At 41.2% G+C, this 23,589-nt stretch overlaps 1 protein-coding gene across 1 annotated transcript in view; it reads right to left on the bottom strand.

The window, feature by feature from the left end:
* Positions 1 to 256: 256 nt before the first annotated feature.
* The window catches only part of Kiaa1210 (KIAA1210 ortholog), a 40,363-nt gene continuing 17,030 nt past the window's right edge, over positions 257 to 23,589 (bottom strand). The window contains exons 6-11 of the mRNA XM_074062213.1: positions 22,827 to 22,973; positions 11,905 to 12,010; positions 5,884 to 10,290; positions 4,675 to 4,874; positions 2,491 to 2,596; positions 257 to 586 (exon numbers count right to left, since the gene is read on the bottom strand). Coding sequence (XP_073918314.1) covers positions 393 to 586; positions 2,491 to 2,596; positions 4,675 to 4,874; positions 5,884 to 10,290; positions 11,905 to 12,010; positions 22,827 to 22,973 — 5,160 coding nt within the window. The 3' untranslated portion in view covers positions 257 to 392. The remainder of the gene's footprint in view (positions 587 to 2,490; positions 2,597 to 4,674; positions 4,875 to 5,883; positions 10,291 to 11,904; positions 12,011 to 22,826; positions 22,974 to 23,589) is intronic.

Here is a 23,589-nt window from a genome sequence, read left to right as displayed (position 1 = left end):
CTTACGCTCATGAAACATAAAAGCCAATTTCCGAGCCAGATCTTCTGAATGTTTCACTGGAATGACTTATTTGGTTGAGGGAAGCAACAATCTTTTAGTTGCTCCAACAAAATCTTTTTTCTTTCTTCCTTCTAAGGCACATCATTCAAAGTTATAGATTTCACAGTTCTACAGCAGTGCAAACATTTTCCATAGCTTTTATGGAGGAAATGCTGGGCTTTTTTGAATGCTGGCAGTGGCTGTACTAAAGGTTAGGTATTAATGGCATTTATCTCAAATAATTAAAAGTTTGCTCAATAAAAAAATAATGGCAATAAAGAAATCACCTTGTGCAATTGATATAGCTATTGGCAATTATCACTTAAAATGCTGATGCTCCAGCCAGGAGCTATTTATTGCATGATCTCTGCTATGTGGCTCCATGCTTTTGCTTTCTTCTTGGCCAATGAGAACCAGACAGGCTCATTCAGATCAGCTTGCTCACCAGACTTAACTGGCCAGTGGAGCCTGGCTGGAAGACTTAAAGATCGTTTGGGTTCTTTTTCCATGGTAGATGTGTGCTGTGTCTTCTGATCTTCAAATGCAACTAGAAATAACACACAAGCAGTAAGAAACACCCAAAGATATTGGGGCACGTTTACAAGATGGAATCAAATGTTTCATCCTTTCTGGTCTCCTTTTCTCACTCTGTTCTTGGAACTTTCCATTTCCTGCTCCCTCAGATGCCAGACTTCTAAAAGTCAGTGCCTGGGAAGTGCCATGAATGGTCAATCAATAGGGATATGACCACAGGGGCCTGAACATGGAAAGGCCTGGAAAGTAATTCTTAAAGCTGTAACTGCCAGTCTTTGAGTGGCTATTATTTTATTGTCTTACACTTTTGAGCTGAGACCAAAAGGGAAACATTGTATCTGTTCATTTTTTTTTAGTTTCAAATTCAGTTACTTTTTGTTTTGCCAGTCCATGACATTGTGTGAAATAAAATGACTGATGACTCAATAGATCAACCAATAAAAGTCTATGCTAAACAGTATTGTACCAGCTACCCTGGCCAAGCAGACTACTCCTTATTCCCCAATTCCACCCTTCCCTCATCCTGCTCTAGGGCTCGTTGACTTAGTAGCTTAGATTCACCTGGTACTTCTCAATCCTAGCTATACCTAGGGCTCTTTAAAAAAATACCATTGTAGCCAGGTGTGGTGATGCACGTCTGTAATCCCAGCACTCAGGAGGCTGAGACAGGAGGATTTTTAGTTCAAGACCAGTCTAGGCTACATAATGAGACACTGTCTCAATAAACAAGAACAGTGCCCATGAAATTTCCTGAATCAACAGAATTAGACTTGCTAGAAATGGAGCCAGGACCATTTCTAATTTTTTAAAAAGTTCACAAGGTGATTCTACAGCTCAGTGAGAGTTGAGAGAGCCACAGGACAGGAGTCTAGTGCCAATGAGGCATTGAGCAGCTATTTCATGACCAAACAATGGATTCCCAAATTCCTAGTTTGATTTCTTCATGAAAGGTATTAAGGGAGAGGACAAAGATGGTTCAGTATAAATGCATCCTCCGCTCCTCCTCCTCTTGCTGAAAAAAATCCCATCATAGTGCTTTCACCTGCCAACATTTTCCCACCTCTGGCATCCCTGCTCAGAATTCAGAGGAAATGAAACAAGCCTTTTATTTTTTATTTTCTAACATTTTGGGAGAGCCATTTTATTTTTGTTTACTCTTTTTTATCGGCATGTATTAAATTATACATAGTAAGGGATTAAGCCTTTTAAATAGTTAAAAATGATTCAATACTATTGGGCCTTTATTATTTTCAACAATTTCATTGGGGATATAACTTATCCCCAAGGAAATACTGATTTGCTGTATGTTGGAAAGTGACTTGGTATTTTCCTCTTGCATGCCCAGGTGCAAGAATGTTTTCGTGACCATAGTTTTATGCCTTGACAGCTTCTGCAGTGACATGAAAGACTAGAAGACCCTTGGAAAGTTACACACTGGACTTATATTAGTCATAATAACTGGATTTTCCAGGAGGGCGAAACAGGTCCTGCCTGGGGGGAGCTGGTAACAGTGGGAGGAGGAGGAGGCAGGGTGAATATGGTGCAAATACTGTGTGCACATGTATGTAAACAGAAAAATGATCCATGTTGAAACTATTCCAAGAGTGGGGGGGGGAAGATAAAGGAGAATGGTGGAGGGAGTGAATTCAAGTATGATATATTTGATATATTGTAAGAACTTTTGTAAATGCCACAATGCACCCACACCTGGCACACACACACACACAAAAAAAAAAACAATTGATTTTCCTAAAGTAAGCTAACACGTACATCTTTTCACGGAAGAGTCGCGAGAGAATCATGAAGCTGATTTAGGGAATAAAAGACATGTATTACCTGAGCTTAAAATTGCAAGCTTCACAACATTCTTCCAGGGCTGTTTTCTTGGTGGGGGTGGGGTCAGGGTATGTGCATTACCTGATTTGGTAGACTTATGTAGCTTCATCTGTGCCATCTTCTCTTGTCTATGTATACTAGAAGTGAGAATCTTTCTTGGTTGGTTTTCATTTGCAGAGCTATCTCCCTTTAATAAAAAAATGAAAACAGAAAGCAGGTAACTCCTGACATAAATGCAGGAAATTACACTCAGAAGATCGTGTGATGCAAGCCCTGTCTTGGGTACTATGAGTTCAACAGTAATAAAAAGAAAAGACATAAATGATATAGACATACAGAGAACAGCACTGAGCCCTTTGGTATGGAACTTATATTTGCAAAACCTAACCTGACTCAAGTTTACCACCTTGTAGACCTGGAAAAAAAGGTTATCTAATTATACAAATAGTGTAAACAGAATAGTATTTGAATTATTTAACTTGGGAACAAATATTTCCCTAGCCCTTTATCAGCACTTAACAGTAAAGCTAACAGAATGTGGTTGCAAACAAACGTCAATTCATTGAAGGGAGTTCCATAAGATTTCCTCTGCAAAACTTGTTGACACATGACTAAAAGCATTTCTTGTGTTAGAAAGTAATGTAGCTATAGGTCATTAAAAGTTTTGTGGTTTAGGCTTTTCAAATTAACCTCTCCACAACTGGTCTAAATTAATGAAGTTACATACACTAGGGTAGTTCCCCCTGACAAAGGGACTGGGGACTTGGCTCAACTGATAGAGTGCCTGCCTAGCAAGCTCAAGGCTCTAAATTCAGACTCCAGTACTGCCAAAAATAAATAAATAAATCTCGTAAAGTGGCCTTTACCCTTGTATAAAAAGACCTTTAAAGTGAAGAGTCAGTCTTCACATGATCCCTCAATAAATTTAGTAATCACTTATAAGTATAGGACTTTAGATATACTCTTGGTAGGTAAACTTGATATGTTTTCTAGAGTCAGTGTTCTGTAGTTTTTACAAGAAATGAGCAAGGCATCATCCCACCATCCCTGATCCATATGTGGTACCATTAGCCTAGTCTATCACATAACATTTTTTAACGTAAAGGCAGGTGCCACACAAAACCAAATCAATGTGTAGAAACGCAAACATCAAACACCTAAAGGGAAATTGTCATGAGCTAATCAGGAAAGGTGTCTAGAAAGGAAATGTTCAGTGAAAAAGTAGCACAGTAGTTCCCTCTTATCCATGCTTTCACTTTTCATGGTTTTAGTTAACCACAGTTCAAAATTATTAAATGGAAAATTACAGAAATAATTTATAAGTTTTAAATTGTGAGCTGTTTTCAGTAGCACAATAAAATCTCATGCTGTCCCATTCCTGCTGGAATGTTAATCAGCCCTTTGTCCAGCATACTCACGCTGTATGTGCTACCTTCCTGTTAGTCACTTAATAGCCATCTCAATGATCAGACTGACTGTGATGGCATTTCAATGCTGTGTTCAAGTAACCCGATTTTACATACTAATGGTCCCCAAATGCAAGAACACTGATGCTGGAAACTCAGATATGTCAAAGAGAAATTTCCTTTAAGTGAGCAAGCAAAAATTCTTGACTTAATAAGAAAAAAATCATACGCTGAGGTTGCTAAGATCTACGATAAGAAAAAGTCTTATCTGTGAAATTCTGAACAAGGAAAAGTAAATTCCTTCTAGTTTTGCTGTCATGCCTCAAACTTTAAAAGTTATAGCCACAGCAAGTAAGTGCTTTGTTAAGATGAAAGAGGCATTAAATTATAGGAGTTGGCACTAACAGTGGTTTCAGGCACCCACTGGGGATCTTGTAATGTATCCTTTGCAGTTAAGGGGGTTTACTGTATTTCTATTCCCATTTATAAAAAAACACATGTGCATATTTATAGGCATAAAATATCTTTAAAACTAGTCACTCAATTCTTACCCTAGTGGTTACCTTTAGGTTTTTTCCCCCATTATTGCTGTTGTTTTACTTACTCCTCATTTCTCAAACAATTTCACAAAATCCTGCTCTAGAATATTTAGCACAGGATGTGATTCATAAACTCTCCCCACAAACTTTTTAAAAGCATAAAGAAGGGCACATTAGTGTAAATACAAAGACACTTTGTCTTTCCCCCTGAAGAGTCCCCCTCCCTTGATTAATGCCTCCAAAGGGGTGTGTGGGAGGGTGTGTATGTGCACATGTCTGGCATAGTTCCCAAAGGAAGATTGATCAGTGGCTCTAAAAACCTTTTTGGGTGTTTTTTGAGCTGTGTCAGCTCCTGCCCCATTTCTTGGTTCCTTGGTCTCAGCCATGGGTACAGCTGTGCTCTTGATTTTTGACTCTTTTATAGGAACGCAGACTGGGAAGCTCATCTGTTTCTGCTTTGCTATGATCATCCACGCTGGCTCTGAGGTGGCCTCATCTGACTGCTGACCAGGAGGCTTTCCTGAGAAATGAATGAAAAGAATTAGAATGAGGCAAGGCAGACAAGGTCTTGAGCTTGGCTGGGGTTTACCCATAATAATGTCCCAAAAGGGATCCTTATTAATTACCAAATGAAAATAAATAGATATCAAGTAGAAAAGGGTCCCTTTCTTTTGTTCCCCCCCTACAACCTGGTAAGGCAGTAGTCCCTTGGGTACTTAAGAAGTTGTACTTAAAAGTGGGCATATTGTCCCCTCTGTGGACCCTTTCTTTCCTTTGTCCATCCCTCTTCCCATCTCCAAATCAGGGCAGGACAATGATTGTTAGGTGGGCTCAGAAAGTACCTAGAAGGCCAGAGGCTTCAGGCCATTGACGTCATTCCTCCAACTCCAAAGAACATCTTATGGAATTTCTTACTTCATAGTGTCATGCAAGTATGTGGCTTACAGAGGCATAGTTGGGCATAGACCAGACTATGTGTGGGTGAGAGTAATGTACAAAGGTTTGGGGAGCAAACAGTGCTCAAAAGGTCACCTAGTTCTAGATTCTTAGACATTTCAGGTGAATGAAGATGTTGTGGTAGTACGAATGTCTACAGTAAATTTCAGACTGAGAGTCTGAACATAGTGCACTTAATGAATCAGCCTTTAGAGATAGTAGTTAGGAAGGGCACAATACATGTAAAAGTGTTTTTGAGAAAAGCATATGATTCCATCCAAAAGTATGCTCTACAGAAGATAGGGGGGAAGGAAGAGGGATATGGTCATGTATCCATTATGGAATGTGGATGAATGTCTAGACTGGTGTCCCTTGGGAGTAGGGAGACTCAAAATTAGCTTCCTCCAAATCAATTAATCTACAATAGGGCACTACCTTGTCCCCAAATCCCCAAGGCAGCCCTATGTAAGCAACCAGACAATAAGTAGGACTAGAACAGACTTCAAGACCCAAGGCTTCAACCTAAGGCTTTGCTTTCCAGTTCTTCCCCCCACTTTGTAGCTCCTTGCCATCTGGAGAGACAAAACTCTCACCTGGCATCTTGTAGGCTGGGTGCTTCTTAGCCATCTTTCCAGATTTGGGCCTGCTCTGTTGCTTCTCTGCAGAGCTAGATGTCAGCTTGACATCCTGTAAGGTGTCAAGGAACCTCTGAGAAGCATTTCTTTTTACTTGTTGTTCTGTGCTGACAGAGGATGAAGTTGGGCCCAAGGGCTGTGAAGGAAGCTGGGTAAAGTCATCTCTTTTCTCACTCTTATACTTCTGTGGGGGATGGATTCTTTTCAGACGGACTCCAAAAATGTTTGGGACATCATCCATTTCACTGGTGGGTAAGCTTGGATGGTCGTCTTGATTTCCATCATCATTCTGAAGAACTTCCTCCTTAGAGGAAGATTCCAAAGTAATGGCTGTTTTCCATGCAGGACCAACAATGAGCTTCCCAGGTTTGGTAGCAGAGGTCGGGGTACTCTTAATGGAGTCTTCAATGTCTTGGCTCTGTTTCTTAATTTTCTTTGGAGGAGCCTGGACTTTTGGCAGGGACTGATTACCAGGGTCTTTCTCAAAAGTAGTTCCCTCAGCAGCAGCACTCTCGGAACCCAGAAAAACCTGTTGATGACACTCAGGACTTCCAAAAGCCTGACCAGACTTACTGGGTTCGTCAGGACTGCTCCACTCTCCAGGAACATTCACGGAGCATGCTGATACACTCTGTGGCTGGACTTCAGACCCATCCAAGGCTTGGGAAGGATATGTGAGAGGCAGCTGCCCTTTTTCACTCTTCCAGTCTTCAGGAGAGTTGTCAGAAACTGATGAGACTTCCTGCTTGCACTCAAGTTTCTGTTTGACAGGTACCTGCCCTTTAGAACTGCTCTTCTTCACAGGTGCATTGTTTGACTGAGAGAAGACTTGTGGGTCTTCAGGCCTCCCCAAGGACTGGGGCAGTTGTTTCATAGGTGGCTTATTCAAAGGAGTGCCTCTTTCAGAGTCAGTAGTCCCCCAATCTGGGTTAACTTGGTGCTCAGTTTGAGGCCTTGGTAAAGATTGAGAATGATGCTTTGGATGCCTAGGATCCACGTTAATGTTCCCCTCAATAGCAGGGCTCTCTGAAAAGATCTGCTGCGCCATAAACTTCACAAATGACTGGGTAGGATCTCTGGGAAGCCACGACTTCTTATGAATGTCTTCTGCAGCAGCAATGTTCTCTAGATGTGAGGATATTTCCTTAACTTTAGACCTCCTCGAGAATGGAGAAGGATGTCTGAGAGGCAGTGATCTTCCAGAAATGACCCCTGCAATAGTAGGAATCTCAAAACTTGAGGACGTTTTCTGGACTTCCTGTATCATAATGGACTGGGAATGATGCCTGGGAAGCACTAGGTCCCCGGAACCACTCCGCTTCAAGACAGCAGCTTCTGCACCTGCAGAGTCTTGTTGTTCAGATTTAGGGTTCACCCATTGCTGGTAAGCATATTTGGGTGGCATTGATCCCTTGGGACCACTCCATTCTGCACAAGCACTCACTGAATCTGAGGAGACTTCTTGCTTGCCTCTTGATTTCATCGGCGGCTGAGAATGATGTCTGCGGGGCCTCAACTCAACAGAAATGCTCCCCTGAGCTGCAGAGCTCTCCAGACCTACAGAGACTTGCTTTAATGTAGGGTTCACATAGGGCTGTAAAGGCTGTCTGGAAGGCACTGGCTCCACAGAACTGCTCTTTTGTACAAAAGCACTCACTGATTCTGTGGAGTCTGGTTGCTTGACTACTGGTTTCACCGAGGGTTGAGAAGAAATTCTAGGAAGCATTGGCTCCATAGAAATGCTCCTCTGAATGGCAGCCCTCTCCGGACCTGCAGGCACTTGGTCAAGTGTAGGGAGCAGCCATGGCTGGGAAGCGCGTCTGGGAGATGCAGATTTCTTAGGAATACTCCCCTCAGCCTCAGCACTCTCTGGATGTGCAGAAACTTGTTGCTTAAATTTGGGGTTCACCCATGGTTGGGAGACATGCTTGGCAGGCCCTGGCTCCATAGGACTACCCTGTTGGGGGGAAGTGCTCACTGAGTCTAGAGGCATCTGTGGCTGGCATTTAGACTTAACCAGAGGTTGGGAGGGGCATCCAGGAGTCAGTGGCTTCATCAAAGTGGTCTCTTCGACAACAGTGCATTGTGAGATCGGTTGGCCTTGAGGATTTGTTAAGACCTGGGAAGAACACTTGGAATGCACTGGGTCCACAGATATGACCATCTCACCAGCAAGACCCTCGGAACCTGAAAACATATTTTGATGAACTTTAGGCTTTGTCAGGGACTTGGGAAGAAGTTTAGAAGGCAGTGACTCCATAGACATGTCCCCTTCAACAGCTGCGCTCTCTGGAAATGGACATATAGGAGGCCTCAGATCCACAGCCTTGCTCCCCTCAACAGCATCACTCTTTGGACCTGCAGAGAATTGTTGCTCAATGAAGGGTCCCATTAGGGGCTGAGAATGAGGTTTAGGAGGTAGTGATTTCACAGAAATGGTCCCCTCAACTGCAGCACTTTCTTTGCCCAAAGGTACTTCTTTCTTGACTCTTGCTTTTGCCAAGGACTGGGAAGGATCTTTGGGAACCTCCATAAAAGTGCTTTTCTCAATGCCAGTGCTCTCTACACCTGCCAAGACTTCTTGCTCAATTATTGGTTTGGTCAGGGGCTGAGAATGATGTCTGGGAGGCAGTGTCTCCCCAGGAACTTCTACCAGAGTTGGAATTTCTGGACTTGAGGTGAGCTTTTGCTCAACTTTAGGCCTTAGGCACTTAGAAGTTTTTCTGGGAGGCAGAGGCTCCATAAAAACGCCCCAATCAACAGCATCCTTCTCTGGATCTGCAGAGACTTGCTGCTCAAATTTAGGGCTTGCCCATGGCTGGAGAGGGTAGCTGGAAGGTATTGTCTCCACAGAACCACTCTGTCCTATAGAAATATTCTCTGAACCGGAGGAGATGTGTGACTGAACAGTAGGCTTCACAATGGGCTGAGAAGGGTGGCTGAGAGGCATCTTCTTGGCAGGAATGCTGCATTCTATAAGAGTGTTCTTTGGAATTAAGGATGCTTTTTCTTGGTCTCTGAGCTTCCTCAAAGCCTGGTGGGGGTTTCTGAGAGTCAGATCTTCCTGGGAGCTGCTCCAATCCTCAACACTGTTGTACTGTTCCACATAACTACTTGATTCTGTGGAGACTTCTTTACCCTCAGACTCCTGTAAGACATGGGAAAGGAATCTGGAAGCCAGCTCTGTCTCAGAGATGGAAGACACGACAAGACTTTTTGATTCTGAGAGGCCTTCTTCATGCTTCTCCAATGCCTGGAAAGAGGGACCAGGAACCAGTTCCTCGCAATGGCTCTCCTTCTCAGAAGCATTCTCTGAATGTAAGGAGACTTCTTCATCTTCAGGCTTTCTCACGAACTGGGAAGAATATCCACCAGCTAGATGCTGTTCCAAACTGCTCGATTCCCTTACTAAACTTTCTGATTGGGGGAAGACATTTTGTTCAACTTCTGGCTTCCACGAGGGTTGGAATGAGTGTGCAGGAGCTGGCTGCTCATCAGAATTATTTTCCTCCTCTGAAGTACTCTTTGGATCTGGGGAGTCTTCTTCAGTTTCAGGGTCCCCGAAGGACTCAGAAAGGCTTCTGGGAGGCAGCCTCTCCATAGAAGCACCTCCGTCTGCTGTAGTATCTGCCATCTCCAAAGCACTTGCTGTGAAGGCCTGGAAGACATTTCCAGGAAGCTTTTCTTTGCAGATAGTTGGGACGCCCTGGGCTAACTCTGGTTTAGATTGAACTTTTTGAAAATCCGGGATGGAAGCTTCTTCTTCTTCTGACTGGATATGAGACGGATCCGTAAGCACCTGAGCCTCTGCTGCCGCTGAGGGACTGATCTCTTGGGTTGTAGAAGGCCTTTCCGCCAATGGCAAAAGAGAAGCACTGACTTCTGGCTTCTTAGTTTTATCTTCATAGTGTGGTGGTGGATCACTAACCACGGACTCTATTATCGCTTCAGGTAGGGGTTGTGGTACTGATGCTTTTTTAGCTTCAAGCCCTATGCCAACATTTCTCTTTTCCATGCCCCCTTTATCTGAAAGCAACTCCTGAGGAGTAATGGTTTCTGCTCGTGGGATCACAAGCTGATCCATGGCTTGCTTCTCCAAGGGCTGGCACCAGAGAGGAGGATCTCTGGCAGTCTTGTCGGTAGGTAAGAACTCAGCTCTGGTGCTCAGGCTATGCTCCTGACTGGGCTGTATAAGCCCTTTTTCTTTGGATCCATAATCAATTGTTCCTTTTCTTCTATGTCTTTTCCTACTTCCTGCCGACACGGGGTAGCTCTGGCTCCCGACAGTGTCAGTGTTTGAAGCCTGACCTATTGTCTTCTGAACATACATCTCAGCTTTTTTACTCTGTTCCTGGCTTGAAGGACCTGTACAAAAAAATAAGGAAAGGAGACATATATGTGCTTTAGGTTTCCTAAAATAGAAGTATATTCTGCTCTGGCCCCATGAGTACCTATTTGCTACTGAATTCCCTAGTACGAACAAGTAGCCATTTAGAAGACAGAGCAACTTCATCACTATTTAAATTCTATGAACCAATTCCAGGTTGGCTTACCATCATTTTGTTAAAAGTCTGGCCCATCATTAGGCATGAGACGCACTAAGAGGCAGATTTCGAACTCGTAACAATGATTACTTTTGAGGAAACTGACTGGGGCAGGGGGATGGGAAATGCTTACTTTCTGATTAGTATTTCTATTTTCTACTTAATATTTACCTGAAGTACTTCAAATTCCAGATCATGTGATGTATGCTTTATCTTTTAGCAAGGTATCAACAGGAGTTATTTGGAAAATAGGGTTATGCCCCCCTTTTCTTCTATTTGCCACCCTCTTGTATTAAAATAATTCTGTGTAATATACATGCAAAGCAATTCTTTGAAGACATGCAAAGCAATACTTGGAACACCTAAGCAATTGCATCAGTCCATGGGTTTCAAGTCAAGCACAAGATAGCAGCTATACAGATTGCTCCTCTCTTCCTTAGTACTTTTTCTAAGGGATTCAGTTTGACTCCCAAGTGCCAGTGCCTTTTCTTCCCTTCCATTCTCTGCATGTTTAGCTCCATCTAGTGGTTTCATATGCAGCATACAGAACAGAGAAAGTGGCTTATACTCCCAACCGTGTCCATCATATGAAACACCAACCAAGGTATCTGCTCCCATGGGCATTGACTCAGTTCTGTCCTCTGTGTGTAAAAGGGATAAATATTAAAAAATAAATCTGAAAAAGATTACTTTCGTAGTCTTCCTTTCTTCCTTCCGTTCTCCCTCCTTCCATCCCTCCCTTCTCAGATTCCTTTCTAGGAAGGTTTTGTTTGTTTCCATGTGAAACATATTTAGGGATAACCTGTCATTGAACTCACATTTGAAATTAGCTTGCCATTAGCTGGAGCCAAAATGTACATATGCACACCTACCAAAACACAGAGATTTTCACTCTGGTGGTATTTGTTGTCTGGAAATTGGATAGGTGTTGGCTGCCAAGGACATCTGCCTGCACTATGCAAGCCCCCTTTGCCATGGATGTGGAAACTGGTCTCACAGTTAACACAAGACTTTAAAATATTGTTTGACCAATTCTGTTATTCCTGTCTGGTTCTGTTGTCGAAGAAGAACAATGAAGGGAAAATCACTAAGCTGCACTCTGGTTTCTGGGCTCATGGACTCAGTGTACATATTAACGTCAGAGATGATTAAACACATTTATAAAGACAAAGCCCTCTCTGGTTGAAAATTCATTTAGGTACGATAGAAACCCAGGTGAGACCCTTTACCTAAATCCTACACAAGTGTCAGTTGTGTTAATTTGGCAGTTTAGATAGAGAAATGTGCAGGTCACTAGTATGCATCTCAAATTAAAAGCTCTCTGAGGACCAAGGGCAGAAGTGCCATGTAATTCTTGTTTATAGCTCCTGTCATGTTGTGCTGTGCAATGAAACTTGTAACAAATGTTTCTGGGTAAGGGTGAAGATGTGCCAACCTGAACTGTCTTTTTTCGGCTTCTTTTGGTCAGCTTCTTTTGGTTTGGTTGTAGTCTTTATTTCTTCAGAAACCAGTGGAAGACCTGGCTCCTCCTGCTTTTGTTTCTGTTAAAACAGAGAAAGAAAGAGCTTGAGTCTGAGTGACTCATCCACCCTTGGGAAAAAAGTTCTTTGTGTTAGGTTTGTAACAATAGCAATAAGGATGGAAGTTATTTCCAGTGAGATCCATCAATAGGTCCCTAGGGATCATTCTACCTCCTGGAAGTGGCTAATCCAGGTCTGGCGTTCCTAGTGTCTGAGTGACATGCTGCATGATCACTCTAAACACCTCAGACACTACTGAACCACACTGAGAGGCTATAAACCTGAAAATGGGGCTATTGGGCCCCACAAACACGTCCCTGGCAACATTGAGATTCTCAGATCTGCTTCACGGAGCCATGAATCAAATTCAAATCCTATTTGGCTTCTTTTCAGACAATGTAGTGAAACCATGAATTATGCCTTTCCAGGTCAAAAGAACAAGGATTAAGGTTTTGTTAGAGAGAAGACAGAAGAAGATGAAAGGTTCAGCCCTTATGCTAAATGGGGTGAAATTGGTTTAATGGGAACAAGGTTTTCAGATAATTACAGTGTAGCTCTGGGAATGTCAGAGTAGCATTGTCCTGAACAGTGTCCAGAATTTGCTTAAGTGTGCACCCTTATGACAAGCATCTAAAGGCAAATGTACAACTTTCATACTCCCATTCAAAATGCCTGTGCAAATAAACTCAGCTTGGAACAATTTTTTTGAGTTAATTAGGTCAGCTAGACCTGTGTTCAAGTCTCATCTCATCATTTACTTGCTGTGTGGCCTTAGACAAGTTATTGTCTGACTGTGTCCACATCTGTAAGTTAGGAATTAGGAGTCTTGTGGGACTTGCAGATCTAAAAAACTCCAGAGCAAGGAGAAGCCGTGACAACCCCTCTGTCATAAAAATGATCCCAGACTTTTTTATATTCATCCACGTGTCAGAGGGAGAGTCACAGGCATGGGTGGCCCTGCCTTCTCAGAGGGTGTTGCTCAGACCTTTTCTCAGTTAGGCTATGCAGAAGGAAGAATGTCAGAAGGATCACACAGTTCCCTCACCCACATTCCCTATCTCCCAGGTTTGTGGTGAGGTGGTCCAGAGGGATGACATATGTATAGACTTTACCATCTAATGATCAGTTATCCCATGCCAAGGACACCAAACCGAGATCATTTCAAAGCCACAGAAAGTCTTCCCTCAGCTCCCTGCTCCTCCAGTTGTTCTCGCCACTAATACTGTGTCCACCTTTTGAAGGAAGACTGAGATGTCTAAGGTACAGGCAACATGGTGGAGTGAAAAAAGTGGCAGGAGGATTGGAAGACTGGATTTTTGCTATAGTTCTGCTACCCCTGAGTTTTGACTTTGGACAAATACCTGAACTATTTGTGCTTTAATGTTTTTCCCTCTAAAATGCTTGTGCTACACAATCTTTTCATCTCTTTCAGCTGATTTAAAGCCTCTTATTTTTAGCCCAGACTCACTGAGGAATGGCATGTTTGACCAAAGTGACTTTTCCAGCTAATTGATACATTTTTTTAAACACCACGATCTTTGAGTTCTTAACTTTTAGTGAAAACCTTTTACATAAGCATTAGTTCCCTGTTTTTTTTAAACAGAGATCAAGGAATATAATCTAACATTTCCTGATGAATCAGGAAATAGTAAACATGACCAATTACATTGGACTACGATACAGTGTAGCCCTAAAGGACTTATTGAGGTAAGCAAGGTTAATGACCCCAGATTGTTTCTGTATATTTCTCTGCTATCACCTGTCATTTTTTATTATGAGATCTCTGTCTTTGATCTGTGACCATGTCTTTTTTCCTTTTTTCACCATATTGGAGATGGAATCCAGGGCCTTGCATATACTAGGCACAAGCTCTACCACTGAGCTACACCCACATCCCTTTTTGTGGTCATATTTTTGACATAATAGGTTTGTGTGAGTATGCCTCTGCTTGCTAGAAAGCATGTGACAGAAATCTGTGACATCTATGTGGAGAACACTGGAAGAGTTAACAGCTGAGTTCTGAATGCCTGGAGGTGCTAGAAGCCTGATCTGCAAATAAGAGGAATAGGGCTACAGTTTGTAACTCTTAGATCTCATCTGATTAATAAGTAAACGTCGACCTTGGCTAGGGTTCAATATCCTCTACGAAGAGAGCTGAGTGAATTCTCAGATGCAAATCTAATAAGCAGGTTCTGGGGATTTTAAGCAGCTGGTTCTGCTTTCTTCAGTTCCTTTTATATAAGTTCCAAATGCATAAGACACAAATCCAGTAGACACAAGCTCATCCTCTGGGGCTGCGAAGGCCAGGCCAGTGTCATCAACTTTGCCATCCCTACTTAGGGTATGGATCTTCCAAACCATATCATTTCCTAGGCTTTGCAAAGGTTGGAAATCATCTTTTCTCAAATAGGAGTTTATTCCCAGGTCTCTTGAAGAACTTACAATTGTTGGAAGGTTCTTCTTTATTTCCTTGTGAAAAATCTAAACATCTGTGGGTGGTGGCTGAGGCAGTAAAACTCAAAGGTTTCTGGGTCCTGCTTGGAGAGACATACATGGTGGAGGGCTGTGAGTGATCAGGCCCAGATGATGGTTCAGTGAAGCTCTGGAAAGAGTGGGAGAAAAGAAGCGAGTCAATCTGTATACTGTCACTGGTCTGGAACTTGAAAATGCTTCTGGCTAAAGAATTCCTAAATAAGAAATCCTTCATGAAATTCTGCCCCCTTTCTCTCCACTTCTGCTTGATGGGCTCATTTGAAGCAAGCTCTATACTTTGACTGGTTGTCTTGTAGATGAAAGCAAGAAATAGCAAGACATTTTGGTTGCTCCTCCGCTTAGAAAACATTCAGGAGTGCTCCATTGCCCTCAGGATTAGAATGTTCTCAGAGTTTGCATGTTCTCTTGTCCATACCCCCTTCTTAGTGACAGGAAAACATCTGGCTGAAGTATGAGGCACAATCCATATCAGTGAAACCCACTAGGGCTCTGGGATTTCCACAGGAGAGGGTTGGGTAGAATGAGAAGAAAATCAAGTTGGAAGAGGGCCTGTTTGCAGGCTGTGTTCTCATAGAGAACAAACTATCTTTATTTATATTTACTGTTCCTGGGTGCAAGGCTGTTGGGAGGACCTGGAGGAACTGAGTGCGCTCCTCTCCAGTGGTGTAGCAATCCATCCCTATAACCTTGTCTTCATTATGGTGGGCCTCCATATCTCCAAACTGGATCTGGTACACCTCATTGAATTCCTTGGTAGGAGCTTCAAAATAGTTTCCTGTGAACTTCTGGACACAGCATTTTCTATACTTCCAAGAGATACTCCAGAGTTCCTTCCATTCCTAAGAATCTGATGACTTTTGTTAGCCGAAGTCACTTGAAGACCAGGTGATAGGCCATCTCTCTCCCGGACACCAGTAGCAAATGATATAATGTACCAGGTAGACGTAATTTCCATTTGTGTTTATTCACTAAGTTCTTTTCAAACTAGCTTTGCAGAGAACCAGGAAACTCTTCGGTACATGCAGCTTTCACAGGTCTTCGCATTTCCCATCACCATTGGATGTTGATCCAGTGATAAATTCAGCCTCTGTCTTGGTTCCAAACATGATCATTTTGTGGCCTGGGATTCAGTGCTTGGGGCCTTAACATAGTGCTAAATGGGTCAGAATGATTATTTCACCTTTATATTTTTTATTCTGGAAAGGGGTAAAGGAATATTTCAGTTGTCTTGTTGATGACTAAGAACATTAGGAATGGTCCCAAGCCTTTCTTAACTTCCTTATGCAATTTTCATCTGTAAGTTTATACAATGCCTTTTCCTGATATTATCTATTTGGCTTAGGTTATCTCTTGGAATTATTAATTGAATACTCAGTGTGTACAATATCATCTCTTGTGTTATTGTCCTGAATTTCTTTCCTATTTCAGGGTAGTCTTATAGTTCGGGTCTCTTGGGACTGGATGATGACATCTATACCCCCATTAACCCACGTGATCTTTCTCCCTATTGCTTGTCTGCCCACATCTCTTACCATTTCATGCTTCAGACACACTGGTTTACTGCCCTTCAAACATTCCAGGCATGCTGTCTCCAGGGTCTTTGCACTTGTTGTTCCCTCTGCTGTCCAAGCTATCCCCCATATGCACCTGGCTAGCTCTCTTACTTCCTTCTGGTCTTGATTTTCGGTGAGACATTTCATGGACAACCTATTTAAAACTTTTAGCCCTGACATTTCATAATCCTCTTCTTTCATTGTTTTTCTCCTCATCACTTTTATCACTGTCTCCCCTATTATACATTTTCTTTATTTAGCTTGCTTTTTGTCCATATTCCCCACTATAATTTAAACTCTATGAAGAAGAATTTTCATTTCTTATATTTATACTGTGTCCCTAGCACTTCAAATTGTGTTTGGTACACAGAAGTTGCTCAAGAAATGTTTTTTGAACTGGTGAAGCAATTGTGTTAAAAAGCACCTACTGAGGTTGCTTTTCTGAGATGTTGGCAGAGCAAGCTCCTCCATTCTCTATATCATTTTAGTTATTCTGTCTGAGACCTCACCAGCTCCAGGTAAGGGAAGAAGAAAGGCAAGGATATCTGTGGATCTAGGAACCCTAAAAGGACACCATGCTACTTGCTTTGTATGAAAGCTAACTTATGATGCTGGCACAGCAAGTAAATAAGTATTTTTATTGTTGTATCATAATTATACAATGTATGGAGTTTCATTATGACATTTCCATGCATGCATATAATTTACTTTGATCATATTCACTCCTCTGCAAATATATATTGAATAAAGACATGTTTTCAATTTAGTTGGCCTCCAAAACCTTACAGTATAAACACTTCAGACAATAGCATTGTTTACTCCAGAAACCCATTCTATAGTATAACAGAATAATATGGCTCAGCAAAAATCTGGCAATTTCCAAATATGCAGGAGAGAGTTTATCCATTGCCAATGCATAGCCAAAGCCAAGAGCCCAATAAACTAAGTGACAACCACTAGTCTCCCCGTGCTAGCTTGTTTCTCATTAAGGGATCTTTGGGCATCAAATTAAACACAGATCCACATCTATTCACAAACCTGAACTAAAAATCAGACAGCAAAGCCATCTAACTCTGGAGTTCATCCTTAAATATATGATTCAAAGCAGCCCCAAGAAGATCTCTGTTGGGTTTTACAGTAGAGATCTCTTTTGGGTTTTACAGTAGAGATCTCTTTTGGGTTTGACAGTATGTTGTGTGGTATGACTTTTATTAAACTCAGTGGTGGATTAAATAAACTATTTCTACATTCTGGAGCTCTGGACAGTATTTCTCAATGTACAGTCTTGAAGCTCCCAGCATTAAAATAATCTGGAAAGGGTGTTGAAAAGCACAGTTTGAGGACATATTAAGACCCAAAAAGGGCTGGAGGTGTAGCTCAGGGGTAGATCATGTGGTTAGCATACCACCCTCATCACCCAAAACAACAGAAAAAAACAGATCCAATGAATGGGAATACCAGGGGAAGGGCCTTGGAATTGCTTCACAGACTTGCCAAGTGAGTCTTCTAGGGCCAGGATTGAGAGCCACTGCTTAGAGAAAGCCTCACAAGTGAAAGCAGTCTAGAAGTTACCACAAGAGCCACACACAGGATTTTTTGAGTTACCCAGTAAAGCAAGCCAAATCCCTTTCTAGCAAGACTCTGAAAGAAGAGTGAGTGAAGGAAATGGGACTCCTTTCTCTGCTTCTCCTCCCGCACCCCTCCAACTGCACTCCTTCACAGTCCTCTGAGAGCCAGCAATCCTCTCTGTACCCACCAAAGGTGGAGATATCTTGATTTCTTCTCTGCTTTGTTTTAGAGGGAATTTAGTGCAGATATCTTCTCATTAACAGCTGGAGTTAAATGAGTTCCTTTTGCCTCAACATCTGGGAGATGTGCCTGGCCTGGTCCTACTAACTCAGAATCTTCTGGGGGAAGGAACCTGGTTTGGGCTTCTGGAAAATAAAAGGGCTCCTTTGGCACTGGCTGGGGGGTGGTGCTGGGCAATCCTTTGTTATTAGCTGGGGTAAGGGAGGCTCTTTGGAAAATTAAAATGCATTTTCGCTCTATTTTTCCTTCTACCAAGCATCTCAACCCAGTGCAAAGTAGTTCAATCAATAATGCACCCTTTGGTAAACCTTTTAATGGCTTCCTTTTTTGATTGTGTGATTCTAGTTTTCCCCTCTTCCTTTACTATAGATAAGAAAACATGTGAGGAGTGACAAAGAGAACTTTAGCTGGCTTCATGGGACAGAGATAAGCCCTGATTATTAGGTGTTGAATAAGGGCATTAGCTAGGCATAGCTATGCATGCTTGTAATTCCAGCATTGGGAAGCTAAGGCAGGAGGATCCTGAGTTGCAAACCAGCCTGGGTAACAAGTGGGTTCCAGACTAGTTGGTGTTCCAGGCTACAGAGTGAGACCCTGTCTCAAATTACCTAGAAGCTATGTAGATACAATTTTCATCAAGCATTTGGAGGAAAGGCTGTCACCCTGGGGAAAAAAGATGCTCTCCAACTGTCTGGGAGTGTGTGACACTGGGATGTTGGGGAGCTGGGTTCCAACTGAGCCATTCAGGCCCAAGCTGAAAGGGCATGCAGGTTTGGTGATGTCTTCAGAAGCAGCAGCAACTCTTGGTGGGAAAAGTTGTCCTTGGTGGGAGGTGTATGTGTCCAAAGACACAGGCACAGATGTGAGCCCCACTATTGGCTGCTAGATTTTAATTCTCTGAGTGTGTCAAACGTCTTATGTGCCCATTCCTGACAGTGCCCATGAAGTTACTGCTTCATTCAAATCCTTGTTACATAAGAGCCATCGTGGCCAACCTTTCTGCCAACTCAAAGAGGAGGTGCAATTTCAGCTATTCCCTGAATCTTCCCTCCTGACAGAATCTCTTCAAATTTCTTAGGTCATGTAGAAAATAACAATATGGCCTTGGGGGCTAGAGGTATGGATCAGTGGTACAGTACATGTTCAGCATACATGAGGCCCTGGGTTCTATCCCAAAGACCAAAAAAAGTACAAGGACTTTGGAATTGAATAGGCTTGAATTTGAGATCTTTACCTAGCCATACCATTTATAGGCTATTTGCCATTGGACAAGCCCTTTAACCTCTGAGTCTCAGTTTCTATGTCTGTAAAATGGAGATAGTAGTAATATATAATTGGCTGTGTTATCACAAAGACTAAATAAAATGATACATGAAAGTCTCATATGTGAAAGAGCCACTACTCTACCTGTTGGGGGTCAAGTAACTATCAGTTATTCCATTGTATTGGCTAACAAGTGATGTCATTGCTATTGCAGTGCATCAGTTGTACAAATTGACAGAACTGGTAGAGGCCACCATGATTCAATGGAAAAGTGCTGTGGATTTGGGCAGGAATCATGGATTCAAGTCCTGCCTCCATCTCTGAATAGCCCTGTGGTCTTGATCAAGTCATCACCTCTCTGAACCTCAGTTGTTTCATCTAAAATGAGAATAATAGTATCTTTTAATCTTACAGAGTTATCAAGAGAATCAAATGCACCTATAAGTGCAAAATCATTTTCTAAACTGCAAATTTCTATGCAACAATTGAAAGATGTCATGTTGATCTCCTCTGCATTTCTCTAAGGAATGATTAAGTAAAAGATTTCTCTGTACTTCAGAGACTTCTTTGTGAACAAAAATTGTCAATTATGTAGTAAGCAATCAGATGTAAAAGAGACAGGATAAGAAGGAAGCAACTATACAGCAATCTAAATGAGCTCCATTAGGCAACACAATGGAAGAATGCTAGTTACTTAACCTCTAACATGTTACATAACACTTACCCTGCAATGTGACTAAGGCCAGGCCCTTAGCTGATACTTCCCAAAGTGATGTACACATCAATGTAATCCCTATCAAAATACCAATAATCTTTTTCAAAGATATGGAAAAGCTGATCATAAAATTCATATGAAATTGAATTGAAAGGAACCTTGAATAACCAAAACAATCTGAAAAATTGGAGGATTCACACTTTCCAATTTCAAAACTTACTATAAATCTACAGTAATCAAAACAGGGTTTGGCATAAGGACAGACATATAGGTTAATGAAATAGAATTAAGTGTTCAGAAATAAACTCATCCAACTTGGACAATTGATTTTCAACAAAGGTGCCAAGAAAATTCAATGGGAAAAAAATATTCTCTTCATCAATAATGGTGCTGAGACAACTGCATTCAAATGCAAAAAAATAAAGTTGTACCCTATCTCACACCATATATAAAAATTAACTAAAAATGGACCAAAGACCTAAATATAAGAGCTAAAACTGTAAAAGCTCTTAGGAGAAAATATAGGAGCAAAACTTATGATGTTAGATTCAACAATTAGTGCTGATGACAACACAACAAAAGCACAAATGCCAAAAGAAAAAAACTGACAAATTTGACTTCATCAAAAAAATTTTATGTTATTCACCAGCCAAGCACTAATGGCTCATGTTATACTCCTAGCTGCGTGGGAGGATGGTGGTTCAAGGCAGGGATGGGCAAAAAATTAGCAAGACCCTTTCCACCAATTTCAACCAGTAGCACAGTGGTGTGCACCTATCATCCCAAGATATGTGGGAGGTTGGGATTGGGAGGGTCATGGTTCCGGGTGAGCCCTGACAAAAAAAATGTTCATGATACCCCATCTCAATGGAAAAAAAAGTTGGGTATGGTGGCACACCCAAGTCATCTCAGCTATAGTTGGAAGCATAAATAGGAGGATCATGGTTGGTCTAGACTGGCCTGGGTAAAAAATAAGACCCCCATCTCTAAAATAACTGCAAAGAGGGCTGGAGGAATGTCTCAAGTGATAGAGTATCTGGCTAGCAAGCATGAAGCCCTGAGTTAAGAGCAAAAAGAAAAAAGTACAGCAAAAAAAAAAGAGTTGATAAAAGACAATTTGTAGAATGGGGAAACTACAGTATTTGCAAATCACATATCTGATAAGGGTTGAGTATCCATATGTATAAAGAACATTTACAACTCAACAGTAAAAGGATAAACAACCCAATTCATAACTGGACAAAGGACTTGAATAGACATTTCTCCAAAGAAGATATACAACTGGCTAACAAGCATGTAAGATACTCAACATTACTATTCACTAGAGACATGCAAATCAAAACCAGAATGAAATACTACTTCACACCCACTAGCATGACTATAATTTAAAACAAAGAAAGTAACAAGTATTGGCCCTAATGTGGAGAGAATGGAACACCAATACATTGCTAGTGGGGACGTAATGTAAAGTCATGTAGCTACTGGGGAAAACAGTTGATTAGGTTCCTCAAAAATTTAAACATACACTTACCATATGAGCCACCAATTCTAGTTCTAGGTCTATACCCCAAAGAATTTCAAACAGGTGATCAAACAGCAACTTGTATATGAATGTTCGTAATAGCATAATGGTATTATTCACAATAGCCAAAAAGTGGATGTGACACAAATGTCCATCAATGGACGAATGATTAAACAAAATGTGGTACATCCATACCATATTCAGAATGAAGTTCTGATACATGCCACGACATGGGTGAGCCTCAAAAACATCATCCTAAGGGAAAGAAGCCAGACACAAAGGCCACATATTGTATGATTCCATTTACATGAAATGCACAGAATAGGAAAATGCAGAGATAGAAAGCAAATTAGCTGTAATTAGAGGCTGATGGAAGATACGGTGAGTCACTGTTTAATAGGTATTGGATTTCCATTTGGGAGAACCAAACAAGTCCTGGAACTAGATAGTGGTGATGGCCACACACATTGTGGATATACATAATGCCACTAAATTAATACACTCTGAAATGGTTAAAATGATAAATTTTATGTTATTGTATTGTCCCATAATAAAAATGTTATCTAGTTCAAACTTTCTACCAAGCATTCTGCAGAAAATACTTATAGCCATAGGCCAAATACACAAATTAATGAGCATCCATTCACCCACTACCAGTCTGTGTTTTAACTTTGGTCCTAACCCAATTTTTTACATATGTAATCGAAGGCTGCTTCCTTTTATTGGATCATTTCACATCCAAATAGAGTTTTGTTCTGATTGGCTAATATTTTCATTATAAATTATGTTCTAAACTATACTTCACTCTAAAAACCCTTCCAAGTTCAATAACAGCCAGTTAAATAAAACACACATTAATTTGACAATGATGTGCTGATATGGGCACAATCTCTTAATTTGCCAACCGTTTATGGCTATTATTTGTTTGACACACCTAAGCATAAACACATACATGGACTCTTTTATGTTTCAACTGATTTTTTGTTGGATAGGTGTCTATCAAACAATACTACAAACCCTGACTTTTGAGATTTTGGGATTTGAAAATGAAGAGCTTTAGTTTAAAATCTCTATTTTTATTTTCATAAAATAATTGAAAACATCTACAAACTATTATTTATTTCTAAAATAACGCACTCTATTTTTTTATAAGTTAAAATGGTGATGATTTGTTTTGTAGCATTGGATGGAAAATATAAACCACCCATGTAAATCAAAAGCCAAGAATGGAAGCTCCTTTCCCCAAACAAATAATATTTCCCTTAGTGTTGAGCTACAGCAAAAGGAAAAAGAACACAAGCCTGACATGGTAGTGCACACATGTAATGCCAGCACTTAGGAAGCTGATGCAGGAGAATTGTGAGTTTGAGGCCAGCCTGGGCAAAACTGCCTCAAAAAGCATTGGTAGAACACCAGAAGAAAATATGTTTCTGACAGACCACCACTCTACAACCTGTCTCTTGGGAAAGGATTAATACTCACCTTTGACATCTTCTGTAATGCAGACTTCTTTTGTGGGTTCTTAGTTGGCTCATTAGCACTAGAGATTTTTCCCAAGTCCTTAGAAACTGTGCTAGATCGGATAAGAGGTGGGCTGAGGCTGGTTTGGCATGGGCGCAGTGGTGGAATCTGTCAAAGGAAGAATAGAAGGAAGAAGTTAAACTTGAGTGCTTCACCTCAAGTTATTGGTGTGCACTTGTTTCCTAATTGTTAGAGGAGTAAGTATCTAAAAAGAAAAAATAGGCCTGGGAAAGAACCTTCTACCTCCTTGCTTTCACTTCTAGTATGTACTTGAACCAAAGGCTAACAGCCTTGATTTATACTCTTGGTTGGTGCACATATTACTGATTCCTAAACAACTTGTTTCTTTGATCAAAACCAAATTCCTGGTGCTATCTCCTTACTAATACTAACTATGAATATTGCTTGTTTCTGACCTTTGTTTTACTTTTGGCCATGTCTTTGGAAGTTTAGTTCTTACAGAGATGTGTCTTTGGGATTTGCATCTAAACTACAGTCCTTGTTCCTTTTGTTCCAGGAATTGTCTGGACTAGATCTTGACTATGTTGATTTGCCTGTCTTAATCCTGCCAAGGTTAATTTTTTTTTTAGAACAATCTATAGACCTAAGGCTGGGGTACAATTCAGTGGTAGATCACTTGCCTGGCATGGGTTCTATCACCAGCATCACAAAAAGAGAGAGAAAAGAGAAAGAAGAGAAAATTGGCCATTTTAGGTTTTCTTTG

This window comes from Castor canadensis, chromosome X (genome assembly GCF_047511655.1).
Source record: "Castor canadensis chromosome X, mCasCan1.hap1v2, whole genome shotgun sequence".
Taxonomy (NCBI): Eukaryota; Metazoa; Chordata; class Mammalia; order Rodentia; family Castoridae; genus Castor; species Castor canadensis.
The sequence above is the reverse complement of the archived record's forward strand: the minus strand, read 5'-3'. Positions and strand labels throughout refer to the sequence as shown.